Source organism: Lycium ferocissimum, chromosome 9 (assembly GCF_029784015.1).
Source record: "Lycium ferocissimum isolate CSIRO_LF1 chromosome 9, AGI_CSIRO_Lferr_CH_V1, whole genome shotgun sequence".
Lineage (NCBI taxonomy): Eukaryota > Viridiplantae > Streptophyta > Magnoliopsida > Solanales > Solanaceae > Lycium > Lycium ferocissimum.
The window spans coordinates 59635296-59660344 of record NC_081350.1 but is presented as its reverse complement, the minus strand read 5'-3'; the positions used below and the strand labels follow the sequence as shown (position 1 = coordinate 59660344).

The window sequence follows — 25049 nt, the reverse complement described above, 5'->3', positions numbered from 1 at the left end:
AAACCATCCACGCCAACCCTCTCACACCTCCGCACCTGTGGGGCATCTCGTTCTCTACCTTCTTACATGTCCAAACCATCTCAGTCTGTTACAAATCATTTCATAATGTATCGCATTATGTTGTAGTGTATTACGCTGATAAACATTCTGTATTACGTTGATGAATGTTTGTATCATTTTCCGTTGTTATATAATATCACACATCAACAATTTGAAAGGATAAACCTACAAGACACAAGTAGGGTCCAAGGTCCATTGCAAAAAGGTAAGGTAAAGACTAATATAAGATTATTAGATAATAAGCAAAGACAAAATGAGAGAAAAAAAATAAGGTAACAACTCGATTACACCAAATCGGCAATTATATAAAATGGAACTTTACGTCGTTACATAACAATAGATTTAACGATGCGATACAATAAAATTTAAATAACCATCAAAACAAACATTATATTTAGACCAACAATACAGTACGATAAGTAACAACCATCCAAACAATTAGTAAAGGCCGAATTACCAAGCTGACGTGCACTGTGAACCAATTACAAGCATGTACAACATAATTGAATGGGAAACCAGACATTTATTACCAGGCAACAAAATGCAGAACCATTACATTCAAAATGAATAACAAATCAAGAGAATATTGAAATTTAAGATGGGGCCAAAAAAAAAAAAAAGAAGAGCAAGGAACAGTATTCAGACATCCATAAACTGGCTAATTGCCCTAAACAAAACAGGAAAAAAGATAGTAAAAATAGTTCTCTAAACAACTCAGCCTGTATAACTCCAATCAGGTATCCTCAACTCTGGAATGGAAGACAAAGCTCGGGAATGTAGTCGTAATGTCCCTGTTTTAAATGAGCAAGATTTTTGAGCCAATCAATGCCATGAACATAGTATGGACAAATATCACACTTCGTAAACATGATAATATATGGAGTAATGTCAAGATTCAATGTGCCACTCACTTAAGATATTGGAGGGTCATGTTCTTCAAAAGTGAAGGATGTTGCCCGACCAAACTTCCCCATTCCTCCTTGTCAATCTTTCCATCATGTTTGGTATCAGCTTCTTCGAAAGTCTGAAAAAGAAGAGATATCAATTAAACAACAAAGCTCATGAGAAACCTCTGCTACCGGAATAAAAATTTGGGGGCAGAGGATGAACTAAAAGAAAATACGATAACATCCAGGTACATTTGCAAATATATAATTCAGATTGACCAAAACACAAGTCAATAAATGAGCAAATCCCAAACAAATAGCAGATGGTTCAATTCCTCCTCCTTTTTTTGCGTTATAAGTAATTTTTTCATAGATATGCACCAAGAAGGTGTTAATATATATAGGAAAAAGGGACCTTGATTCACCTAGATTTAAAGGAACTCAAAAAGTGCACAAAAATATTCACATCATGTTCGTATTTCAATTGCAACATGTGTAAAATTAGGTGTCGATTGGTTACAGAATAGGAAGAAATAATCCCCACATCGAATCTAGCAGTGTTAATAAAATGTTTGGTTCATGCTTTTCTTTCTGCAACAACTAATATGTGGGAATCTATGTATAGTTTATGAAGATAGCATGTGGAATAAGAAGAGTATGAGTAACAAATCGATTAAAATTACGAAAATAACAAAAATAACCTTCATAAGCAGACAATATTTATTTTGTTAAAAAATAAATAAATATTTCAAATTGTACACTATATATTAGTTTTTTCTACAACAAATCAAATGACTAGTAATAAATAACCCCTACATTACAGTCCCAGCATTAGAATCCCAGCTTTATTAATCGCTCTATTACAATCCCTACACAACTTGCTCCAAAACCAAACAACCACTAAATTTATATAAGCAAAAGACAATGCTGTATTTATGCCTCTCCATAAAGACAAAGGACAGCTTACTATACTCTCTTTCTATGCCTGCAAAGGACAGCTTACTACACTCTCTTTCTATGCCTGAACTCTTCATAGTATTCTTTACAGATAAGGGTGTCACACGGTGCACCCAAAATGCATTCAGGAAGATAAACCATGCTTCCCAGGCTTATTTGCAGAGCAGAATAGGTATCAGATGGATTTGTGCTTCACATAAGTAGCCCCTGAGCAGATATTGAACCTCTCCTTTGCAAGATTCGACATTCACCGTGCATATTTATTCACCTTCCATGGCCAGCTATCTTTTTCATTTCATGATCTGCTTAATATAGTAATATTCTTGGCCTTAATTGAGAATTTATCATTCTTACCACCATTCCAGATTAAGCATATCATGTTTAAGTCGGGTACTTTGCTCCATCAGTTTTCCTCAGAGATTGTGCTATTCTTTCAATCTACCGTTCAAAGAATTTCTCCTAAAGTTTAGCTTCCACTCATTCATTTGTCTCCAGCCAGCAATTAATGCCTTCCGATTAAATACAGTACTGTGCGAATCAGGAAAGGTTGGCTTCAGAAAATCTGATCTATTCATGGGTCTGTCCACAGTTTTCTTTCCATCCTAACAATCATTTATACTGTTTTAAAGAATTTTTTTTTTTTTTAATGACTGAGAAATCCGTTTGGGCTCAACCCTGAGGACCGACCGATACCTTCAAAATTGCATGCCCTTCTACTCTTCTCCACTTAAATACCAGGCTTAATCCGCATGACGCGTGCCTCGAACTGTGACGTAGGTCCCAAGTCTCTTAACCTTTACCACTTGAACTAAACCCTTGGGGATTTAAAGAACTCTTAATAACTGCTTATCCATCTCCAAATAGACATTCCATGTGATCTTGCTATTTGCTTGGTGCCAGTGTCTACCTATTCCAAACTGTTATGGTTACTCCTCCATTGAACTTTTTCACTGCTAAATCTACATACCCAGTTTAGAAGAAGGCTTTATATTACGCAGTTTCAAATTTTAATCTCCCAAATCGCCCCATATTTTAGACATCATTATTGTGGTCCATTTTACCAGGTACAATTTGTGCCTTTCCATAGAAAATCCTTCTTAATTTGTCTAGTACCTTCACCGCTTTTGCAGGGATTGGGTGTAAAAAAAGATAATATGGCAGGATCTGATCAAGCACACTATCAATATGTGCTAGTCTACTACCCGTCGGAAAGTATAACTTATCATTAGTGACCAACCTCCTACCCCACTAAAGCTTTCATTTGTCCATAAGAAAGCGTACATGATGTCTCAAACGGCTATGGGCACCTGTTCCGCATGTCCTCGATCTCCAAAGTTGCCTTCTCATGTGAATGGTTCCTCCACAACACTTTAACCTAAGGAAACTCTTTCGACCTCAATTTGCAAACCTTCCTGTCCACAATGGCTATCAAAGTCTCCTCATAAGACAGATTCTTATCCAACTGAACTGTAATAACTGATATGATGTGGCTATCGTCCCGAGCGTACCTCCTAAACGTGGACACATGGAAAAGCAGATGCACCGCTATGCCGGAAGGCAAAGCAAGCCTATAAGCGACTGAGTCAGTCTGCTTTAGGATCTAATAAGGTCTGATATACCTCAAGCTCAACTTTCCTGTCTTCCTGAACCTCGTCACACATCTCATAGGTGATACCTTGAGCAATACATGCTCTCCCTCAATTAATTCAAGATCGCGTGTCCATACATAAGATTTTTGCCCACTGTGCTGTCTGAAGCCGGTCCCAAATAATCCAAGCCTTGTCTAAGGTCTGATGTACCAACTCTGGGCCTAATAACTTCACCTCGCCCGTTTGAACCAACCAACTGAAGAACGATACCGACGACCATATAATGCCTCAAATGATGCAATCTAGATACTGGACTGGTAGTTAATACTGTAAGCAATCAACTAATTTCCTGCTCATCCCAATGACTTCCAAAGTCAATAGCACATGCTTGAAGCATATCCCAAAAATAGCACATGCTCAAAGCATATCCTCAAGACTGATGCTCACATTTCACCTTCTGTTCAAGCAACGAGATACACGCCCAACTGAGTTTTGGCTTCACACGGTATCATTTTTGTGCTATGTGGTGACTAGAGATAGGATTCGAGTGGATCCGAGAAGATAGAGACAGTTCATGATTGGCCTACACCTAGTACGCCTATGGAGATCCGCAGTTTCCTAGGCCAAGCGAGCTACTACAAGCAGTTAGTAGAGGGACTTTTAGCCCTTGAAGCCCCGTTGACTAGATTGGCACAGAAGGGGGTTCAATTTCAATGGACGGATAAGTCAGTGTTATCAAAAGCGAAAAGCAAAAAAAAAGCTCTAAGGTCAGTTGGGGCTTTAAGCGAAAGTGTAAATAAAGAACGGGCTTTAATGAAAAAAGGCGCAATGGTGCAAATATATGTGTGTATATATATATGTGTGTGTATATGTGTGTGTGTGTGCGTGTGTGTGTGTGTGTGTTTAGTCCAAGACTTATAACAATAAGCATGAATAAGAAATATATGGACAAAGAAATTGTAAAAACATTACGATAAAGTGAAATATCAATTATCTAGTGTCACCTCGTCAAGAGAGGCTCATTGGGAAAGAAAAGTATGTCTTAGAGACTTGATGATGACACTGAAGCGCACATAAAGCGAGGCGAAGCGCTCAACATGTTTTGCGCCCCATTTCAACGCTTAAGCGCGACTTTGACAACACTGGGATGAGTGTGAAGATAGTTTTCAAAAGCTCAAGTTTGTTTTGACTACCGCTCTAGTCTCGATACTTCCTACCTGTACTAGTGGGTATGTGGTGTATTGTGAATCTGTGATGCTTCACGTGTAGGTCTTGGATGCGTTCTGATGCAAAATGGCAAAGTGATAGCCCATCCTTCTAGGCAACTGAAGAATAATAAGAAGAATTATCCCACCCATGATTAGGAGCAGGCAGCAGTGGTGTTTGCCTTGGAGATTTGACTTCATTATCTGTATGGTGAGCCATGTGATGTCTACACCAACTACAAGAGTTCACAATACATCTTCAACCAGAGGGACTTAAATTTGAGGCATCAAAGATGGCTCGAGCTGCTAAAAGACTATGACATCATCATTTTGTGTCATCTCAGTAAGACAAACGTGGTGGCCGATGCCTTGTGTTGGAAGTCAATGGGTAGTTTGGCTAGTTTGGTTGTGTAGAGAAGGCCTATAGCTATTGAGGTTCAGACTTTGACTAATCAGAGGGTTAGGATTGATCACACTGTTTCGGGCCGGTTGCTAGCTGGTGTGGCACGATCTTCATTAGCTACACGGATTCGGGAGAGTCAGCACGAGATCCCTACTTGGTTGAGCTTAGAAAGAAGGTTCTTGTTGAGAAAGAGCCTCGTTTGTGATTGTTCGTGACAGTGCACTTCACTACGGTGATTGGTGTGTGTGCCAAATGTGGATGAGTTGAGGCATTTGTCACTTGAAAAGGCACACAATTCAAGGTAATCTTTTCATTTAGGCACTACAAAGATGTATTAGGTCCTTTGGCAACTGTATTGGTGGAAAGGAATGAAAAAATGATTTTGCTGGACTTTATGCTCACCGTTGTTTCTGTTTGTACAGATCCTAGCTCTAGTGCCACAACGGGTCCTCCGAGGCAATTCTTGTGTTCAGTTGAGGTTAGAACACATTCTGATCGTGGTGGCACCTTTACTCTATCCATCTTCTTTCTTTTTGTTATTACTGGGCTGTGTCGCTAAACTCTTGTATTCAAATTTATAGTAGATGCTAGTCTGTGGGAGGTGGATTTCAATACTTGGATGTTTTTGGGCTTCGAGTCATTATCTTGTTATTGTTGATGATTGTAGATATTTTTTATTGGTTGTTTGGTTGACTGCATCAATTATTGGGATGCTGTGTTTTAAGGGAAATTTAGTTGGAACTTTTATTGACATGTGGTACTTGACTAAGATATGTACTGGTTCACTTGGCATGGGTAGTTGCTTGCTAAGTGCCAATGATACTTAATTATTGGCTACACTTTCTTTTATTTAATCATATCTTCAACATGCTCCTCACGTGCAGGTCTAATTCTTTTACATGGGCCAAGAACGTGGAAATTCTTTTTTATAATGTAGGCAGTGAGACTTGAACCTACCACCTCTACCTACTCTGATAACATGTTGAAGTATGTAGCCATCTCATCTCATCTAAAAGCTTATGCTACTAGAGATAGAGAGGACACACTTTTATTACTTAGTTATATCTTCAACAATTTCCTATAAAGTAGGTCTACCATCATAATTTTTATAAAATCAGAGTCTACCTCAGACAACTTTAGGCTAAGATATTTTTGTTCTTTCTAGAGTAAACCTAGTGAAAGTGAATCCCCATCTATTACCCAAGGCCATTTGCCGAGCACTTTAACTTCCGCCAATTCAAACCTCAAATCCTGCCTTTCACTTCTTTCTTATGGTCCATAAATACGGACAACACCAAACGATCTTTCTCTGGCAAGGAATAAAGTTTTCCTCTCCCCTGTTACAAATGCAAATGATAGAGTTCAATTTACATCAATATGTAGTCCAATATATTATTTGCATTCGAGCTATTGTGTGAAGTTGTCTCCAAGAGAGTCAAAGAAATGTATCAAAATCTACTGTAGCTTACGGATTTTTAGAGAGAAGGTAGACTTCCTCTCTCTAGTATCACACATCGGATTGCAGAGATATTCCATCATTCAATTACTGCAGATATCCAAAATTAAAAATCACTAATAATGTTTACCTGTGAGAGAAACAAGCTTCAGGCAACACCACCTGACCTCTTATATTAGTTGCCGACCAACTAATTACCATACCATACCATAAAAAGAAGGGAAAAGGTGAAATATACCCCTCGACTTTGCAATTTAGAGCAGATATACCTTCGTTAGAAAAGTGGTACATATATACCCCTGCCGTTCCACAAATGATGCAAATATACCTTTTTTGTTAATAAATTTAAAAATAAAAAAAATAAAAAATCATTTAGCTTATTTTTTAATTTTAAAAATGTCACGTGGCTTAAAAAATATAAGTCCTGTATGTTAGGCACTAGGAATTAAGGGTACTTTGTTTCCTTTAGGTCCAATATCGAGAAATCATCCTTGAAGAAACTACAGGGGATTGGTGGTGCTTCTTTTCCCTGTAGGTCCAAGTCACCGAAATCATATTTGAAAATGACAAACTCCAATAGAACTAAACTATAACAACATAGATAGCAAAGGAGACAACCAAGAAGCAAAAATACTACTGCATCAGTGTACATGTAACCAGGAAGCCACTCCTTCAATTCAAATGAGAGAGATACTAACAGAGGTATCTAAATTTAGGTTGATGAAGCACCTTATCGATTATGCTCTCTATAACATCATCTGATAGGTTCATACCAGACTCAGCAAGGGTAGCAACAACCATTTGCTTCACCTGCATAGTAACCAAACTTTTCTTATGTCGAGCATTCCAGGTAAATGCATCAAAGGTGGAATAAAGTTTCCAAGACACATTGTGTTAACCCTAACTAAAGCAACTGAAAACAGGGATTTAAAAAGTAGAAAAACTTAGTAACGATCAAAATATTACAACAGATTTGCATTCATAGGTGAAAGTAACTAAATCACCTTATGAAAGATAGACGTACCTCTTGCCTCTCAATGAAGCCCTGTTGCTTGAGATCGTATAGCTGAAAAGAAACTACAATAGCAATACCATTAGAAGCAGGATTACATGAATTGAAACTATTGACAATAGTTAAGCAACTCGCATACACTCAATCTTATCATCAATAGGAGCATTTGGATGGAAAACAGAGAGGGCACGCGCAAACTCCTCAAAACCCAAGATTCCATTGTGCTTTGTGTCAAATAAGTCAAACACCTGTAATTAAATAAGTCAAAGTAGGACGAAATAAAAGGATAAGCTGATTATCATTCAACCTCCGAAACTAAAATAACGTATTATACATAATGATTGAACAAGTAAACTTGATACTCAATATATCTGAATCCTTATAAAAAGACAACCCGTATTACTGCAGCTTCACTGTTCAGGAAAGAGTGATTGTGTTAATAATGATATTACCAGTTGATCCAATATGCAGGAAGCAACATTCTTCACTCTACCAAAATTTGTAATAACGAAGCACAATGAAAAGATTAATGTGGCTAGCAAGGAGAACGCACCCTATCAGCAAACAAGCTTTCCTTTTTGTTCGTCTTGAATAGTGCCAATTGAAACTCTTCCTGCAGTTTAATCGTAACATCAAAATTCAAAGCCCTTGGACTCAAAGACTGATTAAGAATTCATGCAAGAAACCCAAAGAAGAGTTATACTGCAAGAATACCTATATGTCAAACACAATGGTGCTAGTTCCAAAGTTGTAGACTTAACAAAGGATGAAACACAAACCTTGTTGATCAGCCCATCATCAACCACTGCACTGCTAATCTTCTTAAAGAGCTCATAAAGAGCTTCAATCTCACTGACGCTAACTGCAACAAGAATGAGATTATATAGGTTTATAACAATATATATCCTAGTAGAAAAGTCAATACGTCCAACAATATAGATTAGTACACTCGTATCTCAAATCTGTACGCCAAATCCTTGTCCCAATACCTTTATGAATTGACAAAGTATGACATCGGAAACAAAACAAAGAATTATGAAAAAAGCAAGTTTGTACTTTTTTAAAAAAAAAGAACATAATCTTCAAAATGCAAATACAGATTTCCAGATGACGCCATCATAAAAGGATAAACTTGTAACCAGACAAACATTGCTTTTGGTTCATCTCTCTTTCTATGTTTCCAATAGCAGAAATTAAATGTTAACAGATGTGTTCCAATAGCATACAAACTGTCTCTCTTGCTAGGATCTCTGGATCTTCAAAGGGTGTTGTTTGCCTGTCCAGATCACAGCATTTCGACAGAGAAGCACCTAAATGCTTGACTCCCTCTAGGCACTGCAACATGGTATTATTCCTGCTTCAAAACACTCCATATCTGGTCAACCGAAAAAATCAGAGTTGAGGAGGGGTGGGGAGGCCATTTTGATTGGTCATTTGTGCCTCGAGAAAAATAAAATGAACAAACAAATTGAACTAACCTTTTGACCATTCTCTATTATCGTCCTATGTGAATGCAAAAATGCTGAAAGATTCTGAAGATGATCAATTTAGAGCAGTGTTATCAAAAGCAAAAAGCGCAAAAAAGCTCTAAGTTCAGCTAGAGCTTTAAGCGCAAATAAAGCGTGCGCTTTAATGAAAAAAGGCGCAATGGTGCAAAAATACAAATATATATCTTTAGTCCAAGACTAATAATAATAAGCATGAATAACAAATATTTGGACAAGGGAAATATCAATTATCTAGTGTCACCTCTTCAAGAGAGGCTCATTGGCAAAGGGATAGTATGTCTTAGAGCCTTCCTTAACAAACAAAAAAAGTATGTCTTAGAGCCTTCATGATGACACTGAAGTCATAAAGCGAGGCGAAGCGCTCAACATGTTTTGAGCCTCGCTTTAGGGCTTAAGCGCGCCTTTGATAACACTGATTTAGAGCTGTATGTCTGACAAGAAACCCATGTCAATATACACTTAGGTCTATCAATAACCCCTCAAAATAAACAAATAAACAAATAAACAAACAAACAAAATCCCTCTAAATCGATCCTCTTGACATGCAAGTAATATTTCTACAAATATCATCATAAAATAAAGGTTTGAGCCTGCTGATTCGGAAAAAAAAAAAAAAGAACAGAAGTTTGAGCCTAACTTGAATTAAGCTTAAGCTTCTTCGCTCCTCTAGCCATTGTCGTAATAAATAGGGGTAGAATGATATCTCCAGATGAGAGTAAGAGCAGAAAGCACTTTCTTCAAGTTCGTCACAACACTTCTTGTTATGTAATCATATACTCCAAGTCCTAATAAGCATATTATCACAAGAATATAACTTTCAGATTATTACACATGACCAGTAGATTTCAGATTAAAACATCCTGGTGCTTTACTAGGTACCGACGCTGCAATGTAGGGGTAGACCCCATGATTTTTTATCAAATTCAATATATTTGCATTACTGATAAAGAATAAAGCTACATAAAAATAGAGCCAGCACCCCAAGTTGTGCGAAACGAATGGGCTCGCTGGTCAAGTATGCGGGTGCTGGGCTGCCAAATGCATGTGGTGCGAGATCAAAAACGATGCAGACAATTTTCTTTTTAAGCTGATGCATTTCCTTAGTAATAACCTATCAATACCCAAGAGCCAGTGATGCGAGGTTGGGAACTCGGTGGTTAATGGGAGCCCTCTACCCTTCTCCACTTAAATAAGTTAATGCCTATTTTTTCCTTTCATGTTCTTTATTTTCATTCTTCTTTGCTTTTTCATTTCCTTCTTTACTTTCTTTCCCATTTTCCCCAACTCTTGTTCCCAAAAGAGAACTCCTTTTTTTCTTTTTTCCTTTTTAACTTTCTTTTCCACACTTAATCTCATCTTCCTCAAAAACAGATGAAACTTTAGTCTAATCTGGCAACACAACTAAACTCATTCTTTTCCTCCTCCTCTTAGGGAGCTCCTCCCAGTGAACACCCGTGACTTTAAAATCCTGGTTGCGCCACTGCTTCAACGGAGAAAATTAACAATGATACCGTGCCCAAAGAAACTCGACAACACCACGTCTTATACCAATTTGTCAACAATCTTTCCTTAAGGTAATACAGTAACTGTGGGGATTAATTAGCACATGGCAGCTTGCAATTCTTAAATTTGCACAAATTAAGAGGATGAGGGCTAAGTGACGCAGTTCTTACCTTATCACAATTCCTTAAACTTCACTATGCATTCACTTCCCAATGCTGCAACAGATTACAAGCAGTATTCTGAAATAACTGTTGGACAAATTCATCAGAGTGTAAGAGCAAAATTATTACTCCCTCCATCCCAATTTATGTGACATTCTTTCCTTTTTAGTTAGTCCCAAAAAGAATGACACCTTTTTATATTTAGTAGCACTTTGGCTTTAAACTTCACATTTTACCCTTAATGAAATACTCCCTCCGTCTCAAATTATATGTCGTGGTTACTAAAAACAGTTGTCTCGAATTATTTCTCATTTTAGAAGTTCAACCACAACTAATTATTTTTTTCCCCATTTTACCCTTAGTAGAATCTTGTCATCATGGAGATAGACACATAAATAGAGTAAATATTTAATGCAGAGATTATAACTTAGATATAAATAAGGTTAAAGTATTCAAATACCCCTCCTAATTAATACTCCCTCCGTCTCAAATTATTTATCATTTTTTTATTTTACACGCCCCTTAAGAAATATTAATTAGAAGGGAGATTTGACTAACTTTACCCTTATTTATGTCTAAATAATAATCTCTCCCTTATTCTATCTAGACAAAATTCTACTAAGGTAAAATGGAGAAAAAATAGTTAATCGTCTCTTGAACTCCTAAAAGATAAATAACTTGAGACAACTATTTTTTGTAACCACGATGAATAATTTGAGACTGAGGGAGTACTATTTCTTTAAGGGGTGCGTAAAACAAAAAAAGCGCCAAATAATTTGACACGGAGGTAGTAATTTAGTGCCACACGTATATTTACAACTTATTTTGGACCACAAGTTTCAAAAGTATTCTGTTCATTCTTAAAACTCCGTGAGCAGTCGTTACAAAATCTGTTGGACAACTTAGCCAAACAATTAACTAATAAAATCACCACATGGTAAAAGATTATTAGATAGTATGTATAAAACCCAGAATTCAAGAAATAATCAATCAAACCATAGACTCGATAAGGGTGACAAATAGCAAACAGATCTAATAATTGAAGAGAATTAATACATCGGAATTTGAATTCTGTATGACTAATAAAATCGAGATTTATAAAGAGAAAAATGATTTTACCTTGAGAAATTTAGAGAGAAGAGAATGAGATGAATAATAAGAGAAGAAACAAGGAGAAGGGACTAAATAATGATGAAGATGGGCCACTTCTCTTTCCCCGTTGTCAATTTATTTCCTCACACCGTTTCTGTTTTTCCCTGTTGTTTTTTTTTTTTTTTTTTTGGTCCCTGTCTTCGGACATTTGTTTATGCCTACGTAATAATAAACATAAATTACAGCTTAGTACTATAATCTTTGTCTACTCATGAGATTATGAACATGAATTACGAAGGAACCCTCTCCTGCGAAACAGGCTCATGTTTGCCTTTAAATTATACGAAATTGAATAAAATATCTATTACTTAATGGGGTCAAAAATGTCTTTTGCGTCAAAAATACCCTAAAAGAACCATTTTTTAACCTTCGTTACGTTTTGGTAGCAAGTTTACCCTTGCCGTCTAATTTTTAGGACCACATATAACCTTAGAGAAAAGGCCATAAATAGTCTCTTATCTATGGTAGTAGGTCTAAAATGATCCCTTAACTATATACTTACCGATTTTAGTCCTTTAACTATTCAAAAACTTATCAAATTTAATCTCCGTCTATTTTTTATACAAACAGCGTACAAACCCATAAACCTCCGTGAGATTAATGTTAAACCATTCCTCAAACCTGTCTCTCTCTCTCTGTCTCTCTCCCCGCTTCTTTTCCCTCAAGTTCATTCTTTAACCTCAACTTTTTTCCTCAAGTTCTCTCTTGCTTTTCGTAATCGACGGAGTCCATCGGTTTTGTAAAAATTAAAAAAATTAAAAAATCGACGGACTCCCGTCGGTTTTTAAAATTAAAGAATGAAATGTAGGAACTTGGAATAGAACCCGAGTTTGTTCCTTGGCATTAAAGGGCTTTACCACTAGACCACTGATATTCTTTGTTCATATACTTACATTGATTTAATTTATACTGTGTTTTCGCTCTAAAAATCGACGGAGCCGGTCGGTTTTTTTATAAAAAAGATTTAAAAAAAAAAAACCAACGGACTCCATTGATTTATTTTAGAAAATAAGATAAAAAATAATTATATTTTTTTGAGCATTTTTAACCGACGCAGTCGGTCGGTTTTTGCCAGTTTTTTAGTTGTGTTTGAGAAGAATGGTTACAGAAATTGTGTGCCTGAGTTTGTCTTTTCTAATTTCAGAGACTCGAGAGCGACAGGTTTTAACGCTTTTTTTTTTTTTTTTTAACAAGAGAGGAACTCGAGGAAAAAGAAGCGAGGAGAGAGAGAGAGACAGGTTTGAAGAATGGCTTAACATTAATCTGACGGAGGTTTATGGGTTTGTACACTGTTTGCATAAAAAATAAACGGAGACCACATTTGATAAGTTTTTGAATAGTTAAAGGACTAAAACCGGTAAGTGTATAGTTAAGGGACCATTTTAGATCTACTCCCATAGATAAGGGACTATTTATGGCCTTTTCTCTATAACCTTACTACTAGCCGTCCTCCACACAAGCTGCCAACGTGGACAAAAAAATGACATGGCTGCCCACCTGGAAAAAAAACATAGAACCCAGCAAATTGTGTTAAAATTGTATATCTTCTCTTAAGTGAGCAATCAAATGAAATGATTTTACAGCCATGAGCAACCTGAACTGAAGCAAGTTGAGTTGTGGATATAGCAATCCGTGCCACTCAAAGGCAAAATCACAGACTAAAAGGCTCAAATTGAGATTGGAAATTCAACAAAAGGTGCACTATACCATAGAACTGGAATTCAAAAGTCAATCTTGGAAATCAATGCTTCTGGCTTTTGAGCGGAGATTTCCAATTCTTAAAGGGAAAGCAAGATTCTGGGTCTCTATCAATGAAAGGAGTAGCACCATCAAAATTTGATATTTGAGAATTTATCCATTTTGAGTCTGATTGCTTTAAGGTCTGTTTGGTGGTTTAAAACGCTGCCCACCCACATCAATGGTGACAATATTTTAACCTGAATCAATGGAGTTTCTTGAAAAATCATAGGAAAGAGGATTAGATCCAGCAAAAGGTGGATCCTTTTTGTGAATTCAGAAAGATAATAACCAAACAAGATCTTCTAATCAAAATTGATAATCTATATCTACATATAATCTACAGCTACGCAAAAGAAGCGTCATGTGGAACCTTTCATAGGCCACTATTGCTATTTATTTATTTTGTCAATTTTTTTGACTTTTTTGTTTATATTTTCCTCAAAATAAAATGTTGAAAAGTAAAATCACTCTATTAATAATTCTATAATTATCCTTATTCATTGCTCAATTAGAAAGTGAAGGCATTTAAGAATATTAACTCACTCAGTTACTTTCCCATATTATATTATCTATCTTATTAAAGGCTTATTACAGTAGTTCTTTTACAGAAAAACTGAAACAATGCGTCGCTTTTTTTTCCCTTTTGCATTTTTTTCCTTTCATTCAACCTTTGTTAGTAAGCTAGCCCAAGGGCTGTGTTAAAGAGAAAACGATTGCCAAGACTCTATTACCAATTAATGCGGTGCATAATGCGGAAATAAATTAATGGTGCAGTAATGTTCGTAATAGACGTATATATGTTCTTGAAGAGGTTTGCCAGGACTGCCATAGAAATGTTAAATAGGATCATTTTGGAAGGAGGAGATATGGAATATCAACCAACAACAAACTGAACTAGGTAAGTATCCAAACACTTTCATTTTTAAAGATGCCATACGTATTCAAACATTTTTATGTGCAGGTGAGAAGTTTTTTTTTTTTTTTTAAATTCCCGGGAACCCCCGGCCACTATTATTTCGGGTGTGCACTGGATAACCTGTTTATTGTGCAATAGCTTGCAAAACACACAGGAGATGTAAATCGCATTAGGCAAGCCTAGTACGATGAGCTCTAACTAAGAAAGCGACTGATGAGGAAAATCAATCTCATGTCTTCCATGTGGGAAACCACTCAGCCAACCCTTACAGCTTATTTTAGTTGTTTATAAAAGTATTAAAAAAAAATCACAATTTAGAGACGTACCGAATTGATCAATCTTTTCATTTCTACAACTTATTACAACCAACAAAATTATTTTGCATACTGTTTTGATCACAATAATTTTTATGTTTGATTCAAAAGATGATCTACTTGTCATAGTTGGGAAATCGTACATTCGAATTGCCTAGATGTAGCAAACAGTTGGACCATTGTCATGCGACTTCAAGCAAAATCAGAAACCGTTTTCTGCTATAAATATTGGATAAATCCCACACCTCTTACCGTCTTATTTTCTTTAAAATTTCTGTGGATCTTCCGATTTCTTACCAAGATTTGAATTTAGTTATAGAAATACAAGAATATTTTATTTCATGTGGCATGTTTGATATTTTAATTGTTGTGCTCTTCAAATAGGACCAAAATACAGTAATTGTACATATTAAACAAACAAATTGTTTCCCGAAACAAATGGTTTATTTTCGGGATTTAGTTACCTTTTCTCGAGCATTATCGTCAGACAATTTGTCTTTCCTTTTTCCTCTCCCATCTATATCAAGGGAAAATTTCATAAATATAAAATTGAGTCACTTACATTGCAAAAAAATAGCCCAAAACTTACATTACAAAGCTCTAACCCAAAACTCCCCTCTTCTCCCCTCTCTCTCCAGTGCCTCTTCTTTTTCTTTTTTTCTTTTTTAATTTTTTTAAATTTTTTTTGTTGGAGTTCGCCACTGCCTCCTTTTTCATTTATTTTTTATTTATTTTTTTAAATTTATTCTTTTTTTTTTTTTAATAGAGTATTATAATTCATATACCCATATACACTCATATACAATATTATAATCCATACACTCATATACAATATTATGCACTCATATACAATATTATACAAAAATTATAATCCATATACACCTATATACAAATATTATACACTCATATACAATATTATAACCCTTATATCCATATACATCCATATACATTCATATACAATATTATACACCCATATACAATATTATACAATATTATAACTCATATATCCATATACATCCATATACGCTCATATACAATATTATACACCCATATACAATATTATACAATATTATAACCCATATATCCATATACACCCATATACAATATTATACACCCATATACACTCATATATAGTCATCGCCAGAGTTCCGTTCTCCAGCGTATACACCCATATACACCGACATACAATATTATACACTCATATACACCCATATACAGTCATCGCCGGAGTTCCGTTCTCCGGCGAACTCCAACACTACCACCAGAACCAACTGTTCAAACATCAAATATTCGGCGTGACAGGGGGAGAGGGGAAATAAAAAAAAATTAAAGATCCGGCGTGACAGAGGGAGATGGGAAATTAAAAAAAAAAAAAAAAGAAAAGGAGGCAGTGGCGAACTCCAAAAAAAAAATTAAAAAAAAAAAAGTAAAATTAAAATTTAAAAAAAGGAGGCAGTGGCGAACTCCAAAAAAAAAAAAAATTAAAAAAAAAAAAAAACGAAAAAGAAGGAGGCAGTGGAGAGAGAGGGGGAGGAAGAGCGGAATGAGTAATTTTTTGAAAAGTAGTTTTTGTTTAAACTAAAGATAGGCTACTGTGGACAAGAAACTCAAATTTGGGCTAAATTTGGTAGCATTGGTAGCCCAATTGATACTGAGTGTAATTATCCCCTATATCAAAGAGATAATTTATTTTTAAAAATATTTAGAAATAGATTTAGTAGCAAAAAAAAAAAAATTTAGACAATTTTTGTATAAAATAACTAATAATCATATGAAAGTTGCATTTTATATTTTTTTTTCTGCAGAATTCTGTAATAGTTTTAAAAGTTATAACCCCATAAAAGGACACAACAATTTTTTTAGAATATATTACTGACACCCAATTGTGATCGAGAAATTAAATGCGAGATCATCAATTTTGAACTAAATCTTCATAAAACTGTCTTCTAACTAAAATAAATGCAAACATGCAAGTGCTTTGATGAAATCAAAGGTAGAATACCTATTCTGAAATTTAGGTAATATGTTTTATAAAATGTTTGTTTTGGTTCCTATCGTTGTGTGAAATTTAGGTAGGAGAAAATCTTTATATTTTTCACTTAATCAATTTATAAATTACCTCTTCATATGTATATAAAAAATATTATTTAATATTAACTAAATTTGTAGAAAGATTAATTAAAAGATTCACTGAATTCTTTATAACCGCGCGAAGCGCGGACAATACCACTAGTCCAAAAATATTGTTCAATCTTTGGGGAATTCTTGGAATTCAATATAAAGACTCAAAATTTTCTGGTAACTGTCTTGGTTTGGGTAATTCAAGAATGGTATTCAATTTTGGGGAAATCAAGTTCATAAAAAAATGTGAATTTACTAAAAGAGGATTTTTTTTCCCACGTGGGCAGCCATGTCATTCTTTTCTCCACGTTGACAGCTTGTGTGGGGGGCCGTTAGCGGTAAGTGGTCGTTTGGTGCATGGCCAAAATTATCCCGATATTATAATCTCGGGGTGACTAATTTATCCGTATTTTTGGACTATTTTATACCATCTGGAGATGGTATAAAATATTCGAAATAAGTGGTATAAGAAGGTATATCCCGGCTTATACCATAAGATGTATTTTATACTTTGTTTGGTACAAGCGTATAAATTTATCCGTGATAAATTAATTTATACCTTCTACCAAACATGGATAAAAAATTAGTATTGGATATTACGAACTATACATGCACCAAACGAACCCTAAGGGTATATGTGGTCCCAAAATTAAGCAGCATGGGTAAAATTGCCACCAGAACTTAACGAAGGATAAAGGTGGTCTCTTTTCGATAGTTTAAGGGTATTTTTGACTCATTTCCGTTTTCCTAATAAGTACATTGTTTCTTTTCTTTTTAAATGCATTCTATTCCTAATAAAAATATATTTTTAAGTAAGTGGGAAGTAACTTTTTCCTTCTTAATCTCGTTTTATCAGTTAAAATAGAAAAACCGCTATGTATTTGTTAAACTGGTTATATAGGTCAGACATATAAGTTCATAGCAACTCCATCATTAATTTTCATTTAGATAATGATCAAAAAAAAAATCTTAATAAAATAGGAATATTTAAAAAAAAAATTAGTGAATTGAAGAAGGATAGCACTTGCTAATACAATGTTTGGTGTCAATCACATCTCATCCCAGTTTAAGGGTGTGACATTATGTACTTCAATAATACTATTTGATTCTAACGTGCATGAGAGATTGGTTTAATATTTTTCCCATAAGGACATTTTAATATATCATATGTTCACCAATTCATTGGATTCTTACTAAATATAAATTGATTTATCAAAATATCATCCATAACTGCAGTATTTATATGACAAGAAAAAATGAAAAAACTGACAAAACCGCAAAAAACAAACCGATTTAGTTAGCTTGATTACCAAAACCAACATCCCTAGGTTCCAGTACTTCTAAGCAATGATGTTAAAAGCAATCAAACAACAATGACAAAGCAGATTACTGTTTCTTAAAAGTGAAAAAGGATAAGAGTTTCCATTCCTTGAAAAATAACAATCCATCATCAATACATCAAATTAAAGAAGTGGAAGACCAAGAAAGCCATACAAGAAAGCAGAAAAAAGCATGAAATACAGACATCTCATTCCCAATGGGAGAATCAATGCAAATACATCTAAACAATAGATTCTTGAAATTCACTAATTAGTTTATTTCCTACTTCTGCCTCTGATATATCTTTCCCAAGAATGAGTGTAGCACTGCTTGCACTGCTTTGCTTGGATGAGCTGCAATAGAGCTGGTCAGCTTTTCGTAGGATTTCTTCTCGTATTCCAGAAATACTTCCTACAAATTTCAGAAGAAGATAATTAAAAGCTGAAGAACTATGTTTCAACTCTTGGGCGTCAAGTGAGATAGACCACTTGCTAAGAGAAGAACACAATGAATGCATAAAACTTTTGTTTTATCTCAGGAAGTAAGAGCAGAGACAAACCAAAACTATGATGGCTAGGGGGGAAAAAGTGGAATACCTCAAGTTTGAGATCATTATAGAGTGTCTTTGTATTAGCAATACAAGCAGGGTCATCTTTTCCATAGTTCTCCTACAAAACAAGCTCTTCTTAATTAGCATATTCAAATAGAACAAATTTGTGATAAATGAACCAAGGGATAACATGTTTCGAGCTTACATATAATAACTTCTTTTGCTCCTCGTTGCAGAGTTCTAGAGCTTTCACTACCAACCAAGAACACTTGAAATCCTGAATGTCAGTGCCAATCTGATAGCAAAAGAGGTCGCCATAAGATTTCTATTCTTTTTCAAGTTACAATAGCTCTCTGCTTACTTTAAAGGAGCTTTGTACTATCAGCTTCCTTTACAACATACCTTACCCAGCACCTCTGGGTCAGCAAAACAGTCCAGATAATCATCCTACAAAGTCAAGAAAGCTACTAGTCAGAATCTGTAGCATGAAAGCACAAGCGTTGTGAAACTGAGTTTTATCGATGGGTCTTAGGTATATTGGAAACTAAATTAGATGGAGATTTCAAAAGGCCACTGTATCCAAGACCATATTCATTACTCTGTTGGCAATGTACAAATTCTTTTCACGTTTGACCACATGACGCAAGTGCCCTTTTGTCTCTGCAATGTTTCTCAAACTTCTTAAAAAATACTACTTATGATTTGAAAATAGGCCAAATTAAATAGTTTCCATTTTGTTCCATGGTGAATGTTCATTTTTTCCTCATCAAAGGTCAATTTCCAATTGATATAAATATAGAACTTTATGCACAATGGAAGTATTAGGGAGTGGTTTCAATTCTCACCTGAACTTGAAAATAGATTCCCATATCAATAAGTATGTTCTTGACATCAACATGTTTGTCAAGATTCTCCCCTGCCATAAGAAGTGCACATGCAACCTGGAGATCTTAACGGTGAGTACTCCGGATGTGTCTTATATACAAATTAAACTTCGAGGCACATTCTATGATTTTTAACAGATAACTTTTGCAAAAAGGACCAGCATAGTTAAACACAAAACTAGCCGCATATGATTTTCAAAAACTGAAAGGTATTTCTTAAGTTAACTCAGATAGACATCAAAATAAGAGGCTCTGCTATGCCTTTCCGGTAGTTGCATATAGTTAAATATAATTTGAAGAAGATCAGAACTTTGAAATGTTTTAAGAGAACATTAATCTCAAATCAACAAGGATACCATTTAAAAAAATAAAAATAGGAAGCAAGTGTTTAGAAACATAATAGACATGTAATCATTGTCAAAATAGCACGATAAGCTGTGAACCCAATTGAAAGGAAGATTTGTACTCACTGGGAGGTAAAATGAATAATAAGCAGTTTTATACTGGACAATCCGGCGATGACTGCACGTAAATCACATCATTATCAAGTTAAATCATGCAAGAAATAATGAAAGCAGAAGAATTGCACGAGTATTGAAAAAGTCCCCTTACATAGGCAATGAATACTTTGATAAATCTTTCTCTCCTACAAGTGTTGTGATCAAATCTATCATTTGTCCAGAGGCAGTCTGGAACTCTACCTGTCAGAATATGTCCACAAAGCAAAAGAGAAAAAACAAAAAGTTCAGCGTTATATGAGGTCTAATTCAAAGGCCTTTTTGTGTGAAAAGAATCCTACCTCATTAAATAAATCTAGAAGATCAACATAATAAGGCTTTGGTCTGAAGTGATTCTTCAGAATTCTCGTGATGTGGTTGCGAAGAAGTATGCCATCATTAACAGCAATCATGCCAACCTATAAGAAACATTGAAACATAAACGACTGGTGAAAAAGAATGATGAGTCGGTATTGCACATAAAGCACAAGGAGGAACAAACAGTAATTTCTTTGTGTAGGCCCGCACCTTTGGCAATTTGTACCAGCATGGCTGACCTCGACGTGTATGAGAGCCATCCATTATATCATCAAGAACAAGGAAGTATGCTTGAAGCTGCAACATACATTGCACTAATCACACACTTGAAAAGAAGAAAGACGGTAATAAAACTAAATTTATTGGGGTCACCAAAGAATTCAGCCTAAGCAACAGATTTGTTTTGCATACCCATTCAATGCACCAGCCAAGGGCAGATGCTTGAAATATTTCCTCACTGGTTAGTTCTCTCCCATCATTCAACAAACTGTAGCTGTCAATAACAGATAGCCCCCGATTAAGCTTCCCTGCACAGAGAATATACCATCATTAAGCTGCTGGAAGATACTGTCGGGCTATCAAAGATTGTAAAATAAGTACACAAATAGTTAAGAAGTAGAAACTCAGTCCTACCTCCAGGTACATTGTAGTCCAACATCTGAAGCAAATCATAAGAAGGTATCAGTTACATATAGACCGTTCAAAAATTTTAATAACTCCAAAAGAATAAAAGTGAAAAGAAGCGGAGAGTCAGGGTATCCGCAAATTGAAGGACTATGATGAAGATACAAAATTACCACATCAACAGTACTGAACTGACAATTACTTATAAACACGAGAAAAACCAACTAGTTTACGCCGAGAGGTGCATCAGAAGATAATCCATGTTGAATTAATACCAAAGGTGGTTATAGAGACCCGCCTTTCCCAACTCACAAAGGTAAACCTCTCTCCTTCCTCCCCTTCTTTGTTTCATAGACAACGACAACCAGAACCCAACAAGCATACTCCACTCCCACAGGCAAGCAAAAGCGCATAGATTCAAGAGTAAAGATTTATTGGATTCATATGTTCAAGAACATTATAGTTTCTGCTCTCAAGCATGTTTTTAGTGGATGTTTGGACTAAATTTAAGCTTGCGGAACGTTAGCACCAGTCTCCATTTTAGATACATTCTAGTATCGATCCTATGTTAACTGCCTTTTCATTTTCAATGGTGAGTAAAATTTCTTTTTGAAGCATAGACATGTCTTTATGTGTTCATTCTATCACACACACAAAAAAAAGTTCGTTTTAGACCTGAATTCCAGCATAAGCTTTCAAATTCCATTTGATGGAAGAGTTGAAAGAAAGCTCTAAACTTTTCAACAATTTTAATCTAGTCCATGTCAGGAATAAAAGTCAGATGTTCTTTTTTGTCAATGGTGGATTTAAACTTGAGACCTCATGGTTCTCAACCCACTTCGTTGACCACTAAGTCACACCCTTGGATGCGAAGTGTTGAACTATGCATCAAGTTGTTTTCTTTTAGTTTCCACAAACCAATATTCAGATTACTCTTTAACTACTCCCTTCCCCCAATTTAAGTGTCTTAATTTGACTAGGCATGGAGTTTAATGAATAAATAAAGACTTTTGAATCTCGTGGTCTTAAATTAAAGATGTGTAAAATTTACTGAAATGTTCTTGGTTATAAACTTGCCAAGTAACATGTTTCAATTGTCAACTTACAAAATATAAATAGAGACACTTTTTTGGGACAGACAAAAAGAAAAGCAAGACGATTAAATGGGGACGGATGGAGTAATATACTCTGAAAACTAAAGAATGAGACAAAAGATGAGAAAGATATATAAAAGGATAACAACTAAGAAAGCCAATCACAGAGACACTTGTAAAAATACCCAAAGTAAATCAAGATTCATCAACAGAAACTTAACACATGTAATGCACCAAATGGATCTACATTCACATACAGAAAAAATAAGAAAAAAAGAAGAAATACCCTGTCAACCCATTGACGAGCATCATCAGTAAATTCAAAATCAGGGTCATTAAGCAACTCAGATTTGAGAACAGAGTAAACTTCCAAAAACTTGGCCTTGAGATCACTCATTGTTACACAGACGGAGAAAGAGATAGTGTTTGTGTGTGTGTGTTGGTTAAGTTGCAAGGAATAAGGAGATCTGAGGGTCGTTAAACACTAGGAAGTCATCTGTGTATATTTATATATGAGATACAAGCGCAGTATTTTGCTGAATTATAATTGGAGTCATACAAGTACAATATTGGCAGGCAGCCAGCCACCACTCACATGTTTTTTTGTTTGTTTTTAGGGGTCGTTTGGTGTGATGAATAAGCAAAAATAGCCTTGGGATAAAAATTTAATACTATTTTATCTCATGCTTGGTTGAAATAAAATTACGGGATAATCCGGAATTAGTTATTCCGTTATTAGAGTGTTATTTTATCCCACATAAAGGGTGGAATAACAATCCCGGGATTAGTGATCCCGGGATAACTTGTTCCCCAACCAAACGAGCCCTTAGATTATATTATATACTCTCTCTGGTTTGTGTGCATTTAGCTTTTTATTTTTATTCAAAATTAAGTGTCCGCTTACAAAATTAAGAAAGATTTAGTTTTATTTTTTCAAATTTGCTCTTATTTATTCAAGGCAATAAATAAGTCATAATCTTATTAATTAAGCACAACAACAACAAAAATTAGGAGTTAGCGTTTTTTAAGAGGTGTGAAAAAAATTAAGTAGATACTTATTTTGAACAGGATGGAGAACTTATCTTTTTTTCAAAACAATCTTTTTCCTTTTTGTTATTTTGGTGAGTCAAGCACAAAAAAGGAAAGAAAAAAAAATTGGTTTCTCACCCGTACCCGTATTGGAGCCCGATCATATCCACATTGAAGATGAGATTTTTTTTGGACATGTAATTTAAATTTTAGAAATTAAATGTTTATTCTCATAAATGAAACCTATAACTTATGAAAACCATCAAAACTTCCCCAAATATGAGTTGAACATATGTGGCCGTTTGGAGAAAGAGTTTGTTTTTGGGTTTGGAGAAGGAAGCAGTGGTTTGACAGAAAAATTACATTTTTTTTTTATATATAAATATGTGTCAGTCAAATAGGGAGTAAAGTAAGTTTGGGTAATTACTTTTGCAATATGATTTGTAATTTAAAATTATTGGCCATGTTGTAAATTTTAAAAAAATTGGAATCACAAATCTTGAAGTTGAAATTCTAGCTTTAAGGTAACTGTGAAATTTAAAATCAGAATTTATAGTTGAAATTGAAGTTTTATTCAAAATAGGATACACAAACACAGTAAATCCTATAGAGATTTGGACATGCAATTTAGACTTTTAATTTAGTCTAATTTGGAGACTCGAAAAAGAAAAGATTTAAAGACAACTGATATGGTATTTGGTGGTAGATAAGGCACTGCCGGCGTTCCTATTATTTTACTTCGAATTCGATACATATTATGCATAAATATTTTAAAGTATGTACACTTTCATATCCGACAATTACTTCCTCCTTTTATTTTATGTTGCGGGGTTTGCGTATGAGGATCAAATTATTTAATTTGGACATAAATTCTTCATATTTTTTAAATAAAATTATATATTTGAAAGCTACATATATAGTATAGTACTAGAAATTACAATATCTAATACTTCAAAATATTTTTAAAAGGGATAATAGAACTTTTGGTCCCTAAAATATTGGTAAATTTTGATTTTGTTCCTTGTAATATATAATTCAACATATTTAATTTTTAATTTAATTGGATGTGTATTTTTGATTCCTATATGCAGGAAATATATCATACTTGGACTATTTTTAGAACTATATTACCGTCAAGTATGAAGTAACACATTAATTGTACAAGCTAAACGTAACACACAGGTAACTACGTGATGGAATAGCTAATAAATATGATAAATCTCTAAATATTCACAAGCAAAAGGGTCAAATGTGCAAATTTTAATGAATTGAACAATTAAATATATTTAATCAAACATCACAAAAATTCAAATCAAAATTTATCAATAATTGAGGAATCCAAACGTTATTAACTCTCTAAAAGTATTTAAGAATTTATTGTAGAAAATAATTCCCTTTAACTCTTTAAATAATAATAATACCACATTAAATCGAATTTGGAATATTGGAAGTATCTGGGAGGTACCAAGAGTTTAGGGAGTTGAACAATGCTCCATAATTAGTACTCCCTCCGTCTCATTATAAATCTCATCTTAGCCAAAAAAATTATCCCATAATAAGTGTCATCTTAGGAAACCAAGATATAAATTGACTAGTTTTTTTCAACTCTACCCTTAGGCAAAAAGTGACTAGTTAAAGTAACATCTAAATGATGATTAAAAAAGTCACATAGTAACTTGATATTATTGAATTCTCAATGTCAAAGGGATTACTACTCATGCATGTTCTAATCAAAAGGAAAAAGTAATT

The 25049-nt window shown here is 34.7% G+C and overlaps 2 protein-coding genes and 1 long non-coding RNA gene across 17 annotated transcripts; 1 reads left to right on the top strand and 2 right to left on the bottom strand.

Annotated features, from left to right (window-relative positions):
* Positions 1-563: 563 nt before the first annotated feature.
* LOC132031410 (calcineurin B-like protein 3) lies at positions 564-12009 on the bottom strand. 15 transcript variants are annotated; one of them, XM_059421358.1, is made up of 12 exons: positions 11861-12005; positions 10751-10828; positions 9715-9862; positions 9048-9101; positions 8796-8923; positions 8349-8431; positions 8123-8182; positions 7709-7817; positions 7582-7634; positions 7287-7367; positions 972-1084; positions 564-851 (listed from the first exon to the last, which is right to left on the bottom strand). In XM_059421358.1, the coding sequence occupies exons 4-12, from the start codon at positions 9056-9058 to the stop codon at positions 794-796; spliced, it is 696 nt and encodes a 231-aa protein (XP_059277341.1). In that variant the 5' UTR covers positions 9059-9101; positions 9715-9862; positions 10751-10828; positions 11861-12005; the 3' UTR covers positions 564-793. The 15 variants fall into 15 exon arrangements, 13 of the variants coding, with proteins under 13 accessions (XP_059277341.1, XP_059277350.1, XP_059277343.1 ...); XM_059421367.1 differs by having other exon boundaries at positions 8796-8944; positions 11861-12004; XM_059421360.1 differs by having other exon boundaries at positions 10751-10819; positions 11861-12000.
* On the top strand, positions 4252-4459 carry LOC132031411 (uncharacterized). The gene is made up of 2 exons (XR_009408264.1): positions 4252-4366; positions 4401-4459. It is a non-coding gene; the product is annotated as an uncharacterized LOC132031411 (long non-coding RNA).
* Positions 12010-18376: 6367 nt separating the features above from the next.
* Positions 18377-22800, bottom strand: LOC132031409 (farnesyl pyrophosphate synthase). The gene is made up of 12 exons (XM_059421355.1): positions 22558-22800; positions 21187-21211; positions 20965-21080; positions 20764-20850; positions 20538-20654; positions 20351-20439; positions 20209-20260; positions 19700-19795; positions 19257-19301; positions 19060-19149; positions 18901-18972; positions 18377-18715 (listed from the first exon to the last, which is right to left on the bottom strand). Exons 1-12 carry the CDS (start codon positions 22666-22668, stop codon positions 18587-18589), a joined length of 1029 nt encoding a protein of 342 aa, XP_059277338.1. The 5' UTR covers positions 22669-22800; the 3' UTR covers positions 18377-18586.
* Positions 22801-25049: the final 2249 nt, after the last annotated feature.

What these genes read in the sequence shown, in the direction of transcription:
- LOC132031410 (XM_059421358.1), bottom strand. An exon ending in TATTGATGATAAGATTGAGT is followed by an intron (nt 7,635 to 7,708) that starts GTATGCGAGTTG and finishes TTGCTATTGTAG; the next exon opens with TTTCTTTTCAGCTATACGAT. An exon ending in TAGAGAGCATAATCGATAAG is followed by an intron (nt 1,085 to 7,286) that starts GTGCTTCATCAA and finishes CTTCTTTTTCAG; the next exon opens with ACTTTCGAAGAAGCTGATAC.
- LOC132031409 (XM_059421355.1), bottom strand. Translation starts at nt 22,668, where the DNA reads ATGAGTGATCTCAAGGCCAAGTTTTTGGAAGTTTACTCTGTTCTCAAA. An exon ending in CTCGTCAATGGGTTGACAGG is followed by an intron (nt 21,212 to 22,557) that starts GTATTTCTTCTT and finishes GATTTGCTTCAG; the next exon opens with ATGTTGGACTACAATGTACC. An exon ending in AGCAAAAGAAGTTATTATAT is followed by an intron (nt 18,973 to 19,059) that starts GTAAGCTCGAAA and finishes CTTGTTTTGTAG; the next exon opens with GAGAACTATGGAAAAGATGA.